Raw genomic sequence first — 13942 nt, 5'->3', positions numbered from 1 at the left:
AGCTAGTTGCGATCTTGAATGATACATGTTAAACAAGTTTGAAGTCAAAACAGACTTGGTTTGTGAAATATTAAAGGAAAAAACAAAGTCAACAACTAACTTTTAAAAGTAATGAAAATCAGGAAAAGGAATACACCAGACAGAAAAGGATAGAAAACACTCAGAATACCAACATCACTTGATTTTGTCTGTGCATGTTTTAATTTAGCTGCTGATTTTCAGCACCGCATACAATGGAGTTGAATCTTTGTGTTCTGGTTTCAATGTTAACTTGGGGCCACTCAAATGCAGAGCAACATAGGTCAGTTGGCTTTTACTCATGCATTCTTTGGTCTGTAAAACAACATTGAAAATAGTTCATTATTGCTTCAAGTTTCACAAAAAGCTGAGAATTTTCCAACGTTATCCAAAAAACCAAATGGTTGTAATTAAGAAAATAATAACTATATCCATATATGTGAATAGAAAATTGGATATACCTCTGCATATATTATTCTTTCATCCTGTGGCTTAGGAATTTTAGCTTGCTTTGAATGGACCAGTTCAAGATCAGCGTATGTTAGTCAGTCTTCAGCTGTCTCTTGTTTCCTATGGAAAGTTAGGGTTTAACATTCATTAATTTATACTTTCTGGAGCCAAGAACCAAGTTTCTACAGTAATCAATGACAATTGCTTTGGCTCCTTGAGTTTGCTGGTACTTTGTTACATTCTTAACAGTGAGCATTTCTGTAGCAGCTTTTCGCCGGTGGAAAAAAAGAAAGGTGCCTGATTTGCTGATGTAACTCTATTAATTGTTGCAAACTATGAAACTTCATGGTTAAATATGTTAAAACTCAGAAGACGAACTATGTGAAATTCAGTTTCATGAGCACAACATTTGTATAGAAATCGTTCAACATTACATCTTGTTTCAAATTACAGATGCTGGGTACTTTTTACTGTAGATCCAGAAGGAATTATTCAAATTTCCTTTACAAAGATAAATAAAGTTACTTAACCACATGCCTCTTCTTTTGGAAATAAAAGAACAACTCAAAGTGAGTATAATAATATCTGGTGCATTAATTGGTTTGAAACTGACATTCCCTCACGTTTCTTTACTTAATGCATAAAATAATATGTTGATTATACTGATAGAAGCAACAATTTATCGGTAAGTTGAATAATAATGAAATAGTTCGATCACTTAGAGTGTGGAAACAGGCCCTTCGGCCCAACCGACCCTCTGAAGAACAACCCACCCCCCTACATTTACCCAACACTATGGGCGATTTAGCATGACCAATTCACCTCTGCACAGTTTTGGATTGTGGGAGGAAACCCACGCAGATAATGTACAAACTCCACACAGACAGTGGCCTGAGGTAGGGAATTGAACCTGGGTCGCTGGTACTATAAGGCAACACTGCTAACCACTGTGCCACCATGCTGCCCATTAAATCGCCATAATCATTTCAATAACACTACTTGAATTATAATAAATGGACAATGACGACTTTTAGTAAAAATGAATATGCAATCCAATTCCATAGAATATTTAACTTACACAAAATGCCATGCAGTATTTTCCAGCAAATTGTTTATTTCTATCTGAAGATTTTTTGTTGAGATAACAATGTGACACAACCGATTGATTGGGAGCCCAGTCATACAGATAGCAATGAGATAATTTCACAATTAACGACTGGTGTTCCTTTCATTCAAAGAACAAAACAGAAAAAGTCAATTTTATTTTACATATATGGTCTCAGACTTTTTATGCAATATTGCTTTATCAGAGGGAATTCTTCGTTCCCTTCAGATCTGCACTTCTGTACCTGATTCCTTGAAATATGGGGTGACATTTTACAACCTGACAAGACCAGGGGAAATGATGGTACGCATTAGCAAAGCTTAGAAGCATGTTAAAGAAGACTATTTCAAATTCCCGCCTCAAGCAACTGACTGTGTGGAGTTTACACATTCTCCCCGTGTCTGCGTGGGTTTCCTGTGGGTGTTCCGGTTTCTTCCCACAGTCCAAAAATGTGCAGGTTAGGAGAATTGTCCATGCTAAATTGCCTGTAGTGTTAGCGGCAGGGGTAAATGTAGGAAAATGGGTCTGAGTGGGTTGCGCTTCGGCGGGTCGGTGTGAACTTGTTGGGTCGAAAGGCCTGTTTCCACACTGTAAGTAATCTAATTTAAGTCGTCTAATCTAATCTACAGTCAAGCCAATACACATCACACTTACAAAAAGGTAAATAATTAAAATGAAATAAATAGAGATGAATGGCCATCGTGTACTTGCCATTACACTGCAGGATGTTCAAGTGAACCGATTATTCAATGATATTCAGGTTGGACAAAGGGAAAAAAAAATGATACAGGCATCCCTGCTTTTTGAAAGGTCACATTTTGCCACTTCACTTTTACATTACTACCTGCTTTCGCTAACTGAAAGAAATCTGAAGAGAATGTTCACGTTTAAGAAAACAATGTGAATTTTTTCCCAATATAAATTAATTGTTCTTCACTTTATGCCATTTTGGCTTTTGAAAGGTTTCATAAGCATGCTCAACGTTCAGATAGCAGGGGAAAACTGTATTGTAGTATTACACTAGTAGTAATGGATGGGACCTGTGAACGAGTCAAGAAGGACCACAGATGGAACAACCAAATGAGATATACTCTGATGGAGCTAAGTAACAGCAAGCAGCAGGGAGCAGTAGTAGTTACTAATAAGTTACAAACAATAGCAGTAATGTGAGGCAGAGGCAAAATAAAGAGATTGGTGCAATAACGCACGTGGGTTTTGCAATGAGCATGACGGGATTTAATCTGGATATAGGTTTGGCAAACTAATGAGCACTCAACTGTGACAAATGAGTTTTGGGGTGTGTTAGGGATAGTTTTTTTTTCAGAACAGCATGTTGAACAACAGGCGAGCGAACTATGCCCATCTTGTAATATAACAAAAATTAGTTAATTAACAACGTTGCTGTAAGTGAGCCCAGAAACATGAGTGACTAATAAATGATAGCATTACTCATGACAAGTATTATAGTTGTAAGAATTTGTAATACTTTCAACCAATTCTTTGTCTATCTTCCTTTCATATTAAAGACGAAATGCACTTTTGAGAGAAAGTGAGGACTGCAGATGCTGGAGACTAAAGTCAAAAAGTATGGTGATGACAAAGCATAGCCGGTCAGACAGCATCCGAGGAACTGGACAGTCGACGTTTTGAGATAAGCAGCATCCGAGGAGCAAGAGGGTTGACGTTTCGAGCACTACATCTTGATCATTCCTGATGATGAGCTTATGTTCGAAACATCAACTCTCCTGCTCCTCAGATGCTACCTGAATGGCTATGCTTTGCCAGCACCACAATTTTTGACTCAGCTGAAGTTCTGTTATGACAGTAAAACTTTTGACTTCATCCAGATAGTTTGAAACAGATTATTTTGATTGCAATGTCTGAATCATGCAGATGAATTTCAAAGTGAAGTCAAAGGCCTTACCTCATCTTTGTGTTGAGTAGGACTTGTTGCCCTTTTCTTTGAATCTGATGGCAACAAAGTTGGTATTCATTGTCAAGAGAGATATGATGTTTGTATTCATTTGTAAGCCATCAAATTACCATGCAATTCACACAGACACAAGTTACAATAGACTAAGTCGACTCAGAATATAACACAAAATGTTGAACACAATTGCACACATGTAAATGTGACTTGAAGCTGTGGAAGTATTACTTCAGTGAAATTCACTAGATTGCCTTCAGATCTGAAAAGATGGGATTTAGAATAATATAGGAATGAACCTTATCATGGAATGCTAGCGCTGACGTGACACAAATGCTTGCAAGTAGTTTTACATTGTACACTTATTTTAACTGGACAAGGGTAAGGCAATTTAATCAATTTATTTCACTAAGCATGTACATTCATATTTATACTTTTAGATATAATGAATAGGAGACACTTAACAATTATCACTATGCAGAATAGATTTGCAAGTGCTCCACCAGCCCATCCAGCAAAAACAGCAACACTGACTTTCGAGACAAAATCTAAGAGATGAACAGAAAATTAAAGTTAGAAGTTGTATCAGAAACCAGATACACATAAATGTAAATATCACATGCTCCATTTCCCATTAAACTGCCTGGTTAGCATTCTAATATTGTCCATGCAATCGCATATGTCAGCTTTCCTATATGAAGTTGGATATAAAGAGAGTAAATCGTGAGAAGTCATGAAAATATCAGCAGCGATGAAGAAATTTGATTTGTCACCTTTTAATTAATCAAAATAATGATAATTAATTCATCCAATACCAGAAGTATCCAATTACAAAGAGTTCAGATCAGATATCAGTTATAATGGGACAATGTTCTCTGGAGCACAAAGTAACTGAGACTATTTTAAATGAAATCTTCCTGGAAGTGCGACCAGTCTAACTGAGGAAAGACAATTACACAGTTTCAATGCACTGCCTTAACAATACAAATCTCTATGTTCTTGGCTCATGGATTTTTAATGTCACCAGTGCAGGTAGTGAAATTTGAATTCAGTGAAATGCTGAAATGTTTGTCATTAAAACACTGGTCTCCTTGCAATCGTAAATATGCTAAACTTGAAAGGGTTCAAAAATTATTTAGAAGGATGTTGTCAGGGTTTGAGGGTAGAATCTACAGGGACAGGTTGAATAGGTTGGAGCTATTTTCATTGGAGCGTTAGAGGCTGAAGGTTGACCTTACAGAAAATCATGAGGGCCATGGATAGGGTGAATAATCAAGGTATTTTCCCCAGGTTAGGCGAGTCCAAAACTAGAAGGCATAGGTGTAAAGTGAGAGGGGAAAGATTTAAAAGAGATCTAATGGGTAACTTTTTCATGCAGGGAGTAGTGTAAGTATGGAATGAACTGCCAGAGGAAGGGATCGAGGCTCGTACAATTGCGACATTTAAAAGACATTTAGATGGGTATATGATACGAAACATTTGGAGCAATGTGGGACAAATGCTGGCAAACTGGACTCAATTAATGTAGGTTATCGGGTTGGCATAGACAAGTTGGAATGAAGGATCTGCTTCCATGCTGTACATCTCTATGACTTTAAGACTAGGTAGCTTACTTAATGTTCTTTTGGAAGGAATTCTGCCATTGTCAGCTGGCCTGCAAATGACTCACTGCTAACTGGATGATTATTAACTGCTCTCTTGGCAATTAGGCATCGACAATAAATGTCCTCCCAGCAAATAAAAAAAATGTACTACCAGTGAATATAAAAATAATAATCAAACTGTGTTTAATATTATGATGCATGGAGACATTCGCCTTGGGCTACATTAGTTTCTGCACGTATGTGAAGATATTCAAAGGACTTTGTAAGAAGTAACAACACAAATGACTACTCAATGTATGGCAAGACACCAGTAAGTTCAGAGGAACTGATCAGGTCCCGATCATTGGACTGGTATTCGTTCGATTTGGAGGATGAGTGGACTGATTGGGAAGAAGACACTAATGGTGATAATGTGTCCCTTAGCGCAGCCCCGGGGTATGGCCAGCATGCTCCACAATATACTCGAATTGTGCCGGATTACATAATAACAGAATTGTAGGATTGGGAAATATGTTCTATCAGAAAGCAGGCGAGTCCCGGGGAGCTTGGATAACCCAGCTTCAGCTCTCAAGGGCGTTAAATGTTTCTCTCAAGGATAAGAAGCTTTGGAGTACGGGAGCCTTGCCTGCATATGAAGCCATACATAATGCTCTATAGGGAGCAGGGGCATTGGCTGCATGGGTGTGTACAGCAGTGAGAACTGAGTATCCGGACCACTCATGGATTACGAGCAGGAAACTGCACCGTGGCATACAATATCACGGGGAAGTGCGCGATTCTGGAGTTAGCTGCACAAACAGGATTGCGCACAAAAAATTTTCTAGGGACAAGTCCAGGAAATTTTCACAACCCGAATGAGAATTCAACTCCTGCATAATGGACATTGCTGGCATTGCTGGAGCTAGCTCAGGGCAGACCAGTCGGTGAAGTGAAAATGTTGTTTGGACAGTTAGTGGTCGCAAAAGTGCATCACGATCATGCAGGAGATTAGGAACAACTCCTCCCATAGTGTAAGACACAAATTCTCATTTAGATGCTACTCCCTAGAATAGGAAAGGAGTATCAGAGTTCCTTCTGTACCCTACATGAAAGGAACTGGAGCGAATGTGGAGAATGAATAATCCCCTACATTCGGAAGGTGGTCAGGACACTGAGATACAATCAAAAGAGGGAGTGCACTCAGGTCATACATCCCGAACAGAATTTGTTGGAGAACTGGAAGCAAACAACACATTATGGTCTTGTTTGATACGGTCCAGACATGTGGGAACTAAAATCACTGTAAATAGATTTGAGAGAGCAGAAACACCAGTGGTGCAGACACTGGTGCAATTGGCAATTGGGGATAGACCACCTTGAATGGCATCTATCTTAATATGCAGCGTAAATGAAAATTTTGTAAGGATGGGTGTTGTGTCTGGGCTGGAAATATGGACCCAAATTTGTTTTGGTGTATAAAGGATGAATGTGAGAGTTGGGAAAGCTGTGTGGGAATTCATCCCATTCACGAATTATTAATGGTAAGCCGTATTGAGGGCACAAGGAAATCACAGACATTATTAAAGGGATAGAGGCAGCATGGGTTTGTACGACCCTCTGTCTCCCTGTGTAAGCTGAGCTGAGCTGAGAATGGAAACATGCAACCCATTCTAATAGTCGAAAGACTTAACACCAATCTAGGTTTATTCAACATATAATATCAGTTCTATGACACTATGATCTTTTGCTCTAAACTCTGGTAGCTACTCCACTAGCTACCCAATGAAGGTGCAGCGCTCCGAAAGCTTGTACTTCCAAATAAACATGTCGGAGTATAAACTGGAGTTGTGTGATTTTTAACTTTATCCCAGTACGACAGCCCTGTGCAGACAGGAAAGAGAGCACAGGGTAACTCGTGAATGGTGGTGGATGACTGACGGTTAAACCAACACGCACCACGATTGGCATTGACTCTCCCAGACATTGTAACATTACTGGAGCAGGTGTCATTGGGAACGGCATGCTGTAATCAACTGAGCTCATGCTCTCTTGTCCTTGGTGAGAATTCACAAAGGGAGAAAGTGAGGACTGCAGATGCTGAAGCTCAGAGTCGAGTGTGTATTGCTGGAAAAGAACAGCAGGCCAGGCAGCATCCCAGGAGCAGGAGAATCAATGAAGGGCTTATGCCCAAAACGATGATTCTCCTGTTAGTCGGATGCTGCCTGACCTGCTGTGCTTTTCGAGCACTACACTCTCGACTGAGAATTCATAGAATCAGTTTGCTTTCACATGGGAGCAAAGAGAGTTCCCGGGTTGTCGGTTGTGCAGGCAACTTGCACCGTCCAACTTTCTGCCATGGTTTAAAGCCATGAATCTGGAGAAATTGTCTCTCTCTGGTGACATAAATAACCCTTTATATTGATGATATATTGCTGTGTGGCCTGTCAGAGGAAGTAGTAGCCAAAGAGATAGCTACTTTGACTGAGCACCTACGGAATAAAGTCTGCAAAATCAATCCTGAGAATAGCCAAGGACCAAACCAAGATGTTATTTTGCTGAGAACACAATGGGCCGAGGAGACAGTATGAATTATGACAGAGTAAGAAACAAAATCAGTTAGGTGTAAGCCCGGATAGCTAAAGAAATGACCCAAGGCTTTGTGGAGATGTTAGGATTTTAGAGAAGGCACATTTCTCACTTATCCTAATTACACTTCACCACAGAACTGGTTTCTTACTATGACTTCGGGGTACAGCGACTCAGGGAGATGTTGGCTTGGACAGTGGCTCATATGCAGGGTGACTAACTCATCAGCCAAAACGATACAGAGATAAAAGGGCATAAAACATATTGAGGATTGTTATGATGAACCATGCATCCAGGTCCATTAAATGCCCACACCGTTACCCAATCATCAGCAGTCGTATGACACCTATACCCTAGTGTTCAAATAATTTAACTTCCCATTACCGCTCTTTACACATACCGTTGACATTACAGAGGTGAGGCAGGAGAGATGTCCTCTTCTCTATTCTAGGTTGAACAAAGGTGCGAATAGGTGCATTAATTTCCATGGGTATTGAGACTCAACAAAACAAAATTGCTGAAGCTGGGCAACTGTCCAAGGAAGCTACAAAACTATTTGCTGCATGGATCAAATCATTAGCATACAGTGAATTAGCAAATTGACATTTGACTGACACGGCTTGGAAGTTTACAAATAACACCGTTCGGGAAATGTATCACACCCAGATGAATCTCAGTGCTGAGGCTAACTGAATACATTGTAGTCTGCCCTAAATGTATAGTTTAGAACAATGGCGTTAAGTAAATAGTGTATTGCTATCCAGACACCCGTTGTCTTGGAAACAATTATTTCACCTCACCATTACTAATTTAACATTTATGCCTGACTTATTAAAGAGTAATGTGCCGCTGCAGTCACCCGGGCCATCTTCCAGTTTATATGGAGGTCAAAGATGGACCGGGTCCGAAGGGACTCGCTGTACAAAGATCTGGGCAAAGGGAGAAAAAATACACCCAATGCCACTCTCACCCTGATGGCCACCTTTGTGTGTGGCTGCATCAAGCTGTGCGTGGATCCCCGGTACGCAAACGTACTGAGGTTCTACCTGTCCCCGGTGTTGCGAAGGATGGGCCTGGCCTCGCTGCCGCGGAACGCTCCAAGTCGTTAGACCGTTCCGTATCACCTGTCCTTCATGGAGAAGTTTATGAAGAAAAACACCTTTGACCACAAGTCCATCAGGAAGTGGTCAGCACGTAGTGTTCTTGAGACCCTTCGCATGCCTCATCGCCAGAACTTTCCAACAAGCACCAAGACATGGCTTGGCTGGTGGTGAGAAGGGCTCTGCCTGTGAGATCCTTTATGCACGCCCGCACTCTCAGCTGCACCGCACACTGCCCTGGAAGCGGCTGCGGGGGGAGGAGACTGTCACACACCTCCTTCTGGAATGTGCCTACGCAGAAGAAGTGTGGAGAGGAATGCAGTGGTGTTTGTTGAGGTTCATCCCGAGCAGCACGTGACGCGGGACTCCGTGCTCTACGGCCTGTTTCCCGGGATGCACACCGAGACGAACTGGGTGGTCCGAAACCTATTGATCTTCCAGCTGAAGGAGTTGACCCCGACTGAGTGTTGCAGACTGGCACATTCCAAGGTCCAGTACAATGTGTTGAAGGATGCGCTGAAGCTTGGGGCAGCTGCCGCCAAGGCGCGGTGGGGAAAGACCACCATGTAACAACTGCCTGCCTAAAGAAGAACAGGGGGCCCGCGCAGTCATTTGGGCTCTGCTGACGCCTCAGCTAAAAATGTAATCGTACAGACCTGTAAATAGGAATGTTTTCGGTATGCAAACAAATGGAATGTTTACATATGTATGGCATGTCCATTGTACAGATCATCAAAGTATTTTATGAATAAAGTATATTTTTGAAATAAAAAAATAAAGAGTAATTGCAATGCCACGGCATGTAATGCTGTTTCTTTTTAATAGCATATACCTGGAATTATGTTTCCCGTTTAGCTCTCTACCTCATCTGTTTGGGGAATTCATGGAAAATGGCTGGATAACAGCAATTGGACCCAATAGGAACAATAGCGAGAATGCCTCATATGCCCCTTATATTCTACGACCTTTGAATCATTTTGTTTTGCAGCGTAGCAGGGGTCTTTGCACAGGGAGAAAGTTGCCAATCAATGATACAATATCCATGAAATTGGCCTGAACCCCACGTGTTTAGCCAGCCCTCACAGTGTCCACCTTAATGATAAGAGAGAGGAACCACCCGCCAACTCATTTCAGGACAAAAGATATGTTATCCATGATGAAGTTAGGTTTAAACACTACATAATCGAGGAATGGGAGAAGATAACTATGCATTGCATGACTAATCGATTGACTAGTTTATGTCCAGAAGCGATATTTAAGAAATTTCAGGCTTTCCTTGCACAGCATCAGCAGATTCGTTCTCATTTGGCAACAATACACCATGGTTTCTTATGGCAAGAAAGGGCCATCGCTTCCAACCATAATCAATAGGTTGGCAAATCAGACAATGTAGGAACCCTTCCTCTGCGTCATTGATGGGTTATCTTTAAGAAGGTGGTCATCAAAAGCTTCACCAGTACTCTCACTCTTATGGTCTCCAATTGTTACACGATTGATAATTGTTTTTCATCTTTATGTATTTGTGTAATGGCCTGTGAACTATATCGCATGTTTAACCAACTTGGAGATATTTAGCAGTATGTGCGTGTTTGGATAAGGCTTTGAAGATATCAATGTGTGTCGCGTGTGCTTAAAGTGATTCCTTGAAACTAAACCATTGAGGGTTAATCACTAAGGGCTAATTCGACATGAAAATCAGCAATTGAAAACAAGTGGAAAATGACAAGTGTAAAAACAACCTTCTTTGACTGGGAGGTAACTGTATGGGCTTGACTGGGTGGGGAACAGAATATTGTGCAGTTAAAAAGGAGCCACCTGAAAGATCTTTTTTCAGCGTGTTTTCTCCCAGTGGAAAACCTGAAAAAGTACTGGAAGGACTCTGAAGTACTGACATAGCATGTAACAGTAGATCCAAAATAGTATTAATATCGGGACTTTATCCAATTCGGTGAACTTTCACCATTAGGCTGGAGTTCGTGAAACCATCACGGTGGAGTCTGAGATACAGCTCCAAGTGTTGCCATCGCCAAAGTCCCCAACGAGCCGAACATATATCTGAGTATTTTAAACTAACCATTTATCGTTAATACTTATCCATAATTGAAAGTGTCAACTATTGGTTGATAGATGCATGAGGTATTGACCAAATAAATTAACCAAACAATGTGTACACGTCTTCTTGCAATCGTTTCAATCTGATCTTAACACACAGTCCGTTAGGTATTTTCAGCATAACAATACGGAAAGATTTGTTTACGTTGGGGAGAGTCACCAGGATGCTGTCAGGATCGGAGCATTTTAGCTCGGAAAAGTTTGGAGAAGCATAGATTGTTTTCTTTGGAACAAAGACGGTTGTGGGAAACCTTGACTGAGGTGTCCATAATTATGAAAGCATAGACAGGGTGGATTAAAAGCAACTGTTCTCTTTAGGTGAAGGGTGGACAATGAGAGGTATTTTACAGGAAAGGTAAGAGGTTCAGAGCAAAATTGAGGATTGATTTTTCACTGAGCGGCTGTTGGGTATCAGGAATACACTCCTGAGAAGGTAATACAGGTGGTAAACCTTTTTAAGAAATGTACATGGTCGAGCACTTAAAATGTCAAAACATTCAAGGTGATCGGCCAAATGCTGAGAAGTATGATTATCGTAAATAGGTGGGCTGCACTCAATAGACTGAACGGCTTCTTCCGTGCTGTATAAAGTGATGGTATTCCATCCATCTCTTTGTCCCTCTGTAACATTTCCAGTTATTGAATTTAACACTATCTTCGAGAGTGAATTTCAACATTATATCTTTAAATAAATGATGGGAACCAGATTCTGGATCAATGGTCTGGAAGAGCACAGCAATTCAGGCAGCATCGAGGAGCTTCAGCAAAATCGACGTTTCGGGCAAAAGCCCTTCATCAGGATTCCTGATGAAGGGCTTTTGCCCGAAACGTCGATTTTGCTGAAGCTCCTCGATGCTGCCTGAATTGCTGTGCTCTTCCAGACCATTGATCCAGAATCTGGTTTCCAGCATCTGCAGTCATTGTTTTTACCTAAATGATGGGAACGCTCGATGACGAATATCCACTGTTAGATGTCACCCACGTGACAATATACCACACAAATTCTGAGTTAGACGAAGAAAGGAAATCTTTAATCATACAACAGTATCAAACTTCGGGATTGACACAATCTGACGTAACTAACTGCAGTAATCACTTTGTACTTATTTTTCCTTTTTCAACGATATTTGAAAGATTCCCGCACAACGTGTCATGGAATCTTACCTTCATTCATAACAGTGTAACTAGCATTTGCTGGAAATGAGCTCGAAACGTGATATACTTGACACGTGTAGACAATGCCGTTCCCGGGTGACTTTGACATGTCCAAGGAGCTGACAACTTCATAAAGACCCTCGCCATTTGCCTGTTTTATGTTTCTAAACCCAGTGAAGATTTGTGTCCCGTGTCTGTGCCAAGTAAGGTTATAGTCTTCTGGGAAAAAGCCAGATGTCCTGCATTGTAATTTGGAAGAAGCAGATCGAGTATCTTCGGAACGTACCAATACAAGTTTTAGGGGAGCTGGTGTAGCTGCATTGTAAATAACAACATTCACATAAATGTGGGCATTGGACTTCTACTCTAATACTTAAAAGGTTTACTGAACGATCCAACAGATTTATTTCTGGGGAGGCCAGTGCACAAATTATTATTATTTATACTGGTAGGGGTTGCTATTGCTTTTACCATGTAGCGACCTCGTTATGCAATTGATTCATCATCTGTATGTTGGATATTACCTTCGGACCATATTAATTAATACAAACCAAAAGAGAAAATGCTGGAAAATCTCAGCATTTGTAAGGAGAGAAAAGAGCTGATGTTTTGAGTCTAACTGGTCCTTTGTCAAAGCTTTGACAAAGGGTCAGTTAGACTCGAAACGTCAGCTCTTTTCTCTCCTTATAGATGTTGCTAGACCTGTTGAGATTTTCCAGCATTTTCTCTTTTGGTTTCAGATTCCAGCATCCGCAGTAATTTTCTTTTATTAATTAATACAAATCTATTTGAGTTGCCATACTGCAACCTGCTCGCAATGAACGGTTTGGAAACTGAATCATGGAAAACGAGACAGCCGGAGTCCCAACAAGGGGAATAGGAATTTTGTTTTTCAAAGCAGAAAACAACATGACATTTAAAATGTTTAACAATGCCGATAACCTCGCAGCAATTTCCTCTGTTATCTCACGCTTAAACTGTAAAACGTACTTCACTTGGAAGTCTTGCATTAACTTTGTATTCAACACAAATTTCAATACCATTTGCTGTTTTAATGATGATGATGCTGATGCTGGTGATGATGCTGTTTTAACCAAATTAATGAACATGCCGTTGCAAGAAGTGAACAATTTTGTATGCACTGCATTTTTTCTGAAAAGTAACTACCCACGCATATTCACTGTTCAATAGAACGAAAACCTAACGTTTAACTGTGGTGACATTAACCGTAGACAACAAGCTGAGCAGCGGGTTTATGAGAAACTGTTTGATGTTGATATTTGACTATACAATAATATATTCCAGCGTCCAGGACAGTCACATTGAAGAGATGAAGGTAGGCTCCACCTTTCTTTACATTAAGGAGAAGTCTGCCATCCTCCTCCAGAAGCATCTTATTACCTTCTCTCAACCATAAAACATTGATGTTTGAATGATTGAGTTCATAAGGGAAGGGGCATCGCATGGTAACTCTTGCAGTAATCAGGGTCTTTATTTGCATAATATCTGGAATACCATTGTCCGAAGTGCACACAACAGCTATTAACAAAAGGCAAATACACTGATTCGGCAGGGAGAATGGATTACACCACGAAGTAGCATCATTAATTCAGTACACTTGTACGGTAGGAATTTAGCATGCCTTGCTGTTTGAATCCTGCTCCACTACCTGAATTTCTGTCCGAAATGAATTATCGTAAATGTATTTTTACTTAACCACAGGATTCCTAGGACAAGGAACATTGGTGTGAAAAATAACATACAAAACAAAAACTGCCAGATTATCCGTCAAATAACAGTTCAATTATTCTTCTGTCTTATAAAGGACATTTCAAACACTGCAAGAAGGAGCGTGTACCTGGATATGAAATGCACAAAAACCATATATTCCACAGTGATCCACTCA

The 13942-nt window shown here is 40.5% G+C and overlaps 1 protein-coding gene across 1 annotated transcript; it reads right to left on the bottom strand.

Annotated features, from left to right (window-relative positions):
• Positions 1–204: 204 nt before the first annotated feature.
• LOC148147412 (natural cytotoxicity triggering receptor 3 ligand 1-like) lies at positions 205–13501 on the bottom strand. The gene is made up of 4 exons (XM_087995621.1): positions 13264–13501; positions 12046–12351; positions 3975–4048; positions 205–333 (listed from the first exon to the last, which is right to left on the bottom strand). Exons 1-4 carry the CDS (start codon positions 13499–13501, stop codon positions 205–207), a joined length of 747 nt encoding a protein of 248 aa, XP_087851747.1.
• Between the last annotated feature and the right edge of the window lie 441 nt (positions 13502–13942).

This window comes from Chiloscyllium plagiosum, unplaced genomic scaffold, assembly GCF_037043375.1.
Source record: "Chiloscyllium plagiosum isolate Xiang-an unplaced genomic scaffold, Cpla_swu_hap1 HiC_scaffold_17, whole genome shotgun sequence".
Taxonomy (NCBI): domain Eukaryota; kingdom Metazoa; phylum Chordata; class Chondrichthyes; order Orectolobiformes; family Hemiscylliidae; genus Chiloscyllium; species Chiloscyllium plagiosum.
The sequence above is the reverse complement of the archived record's forward strand: the minus strand, read 5'-3'. Positions and strand labels throughout refer to the sequence as shown.

Coding starts and splice junctions, on each gene's coding strand:
- LOC148147412 (XM_087995621.1), bottom strand. CDS start 13,501: ATGCGATGCCCCTTCCCTTATGAACTCAATCATTCAAACATCAATGTT. Junction 12,352..13,263: donor TGCTCAGCTTGTTGTCTACG/GTTAATGTCACC, acceptor TTTACAATGCAG/CTACACCAGCTCCCCTAAAA. Junction 4,049..12,045: donor TTACACTGTTATGAATGAAG/GTAAGATTCCAT, acceptor TTCATCTCTTAG/ATTTTGTCTCGAAAGTCAGT.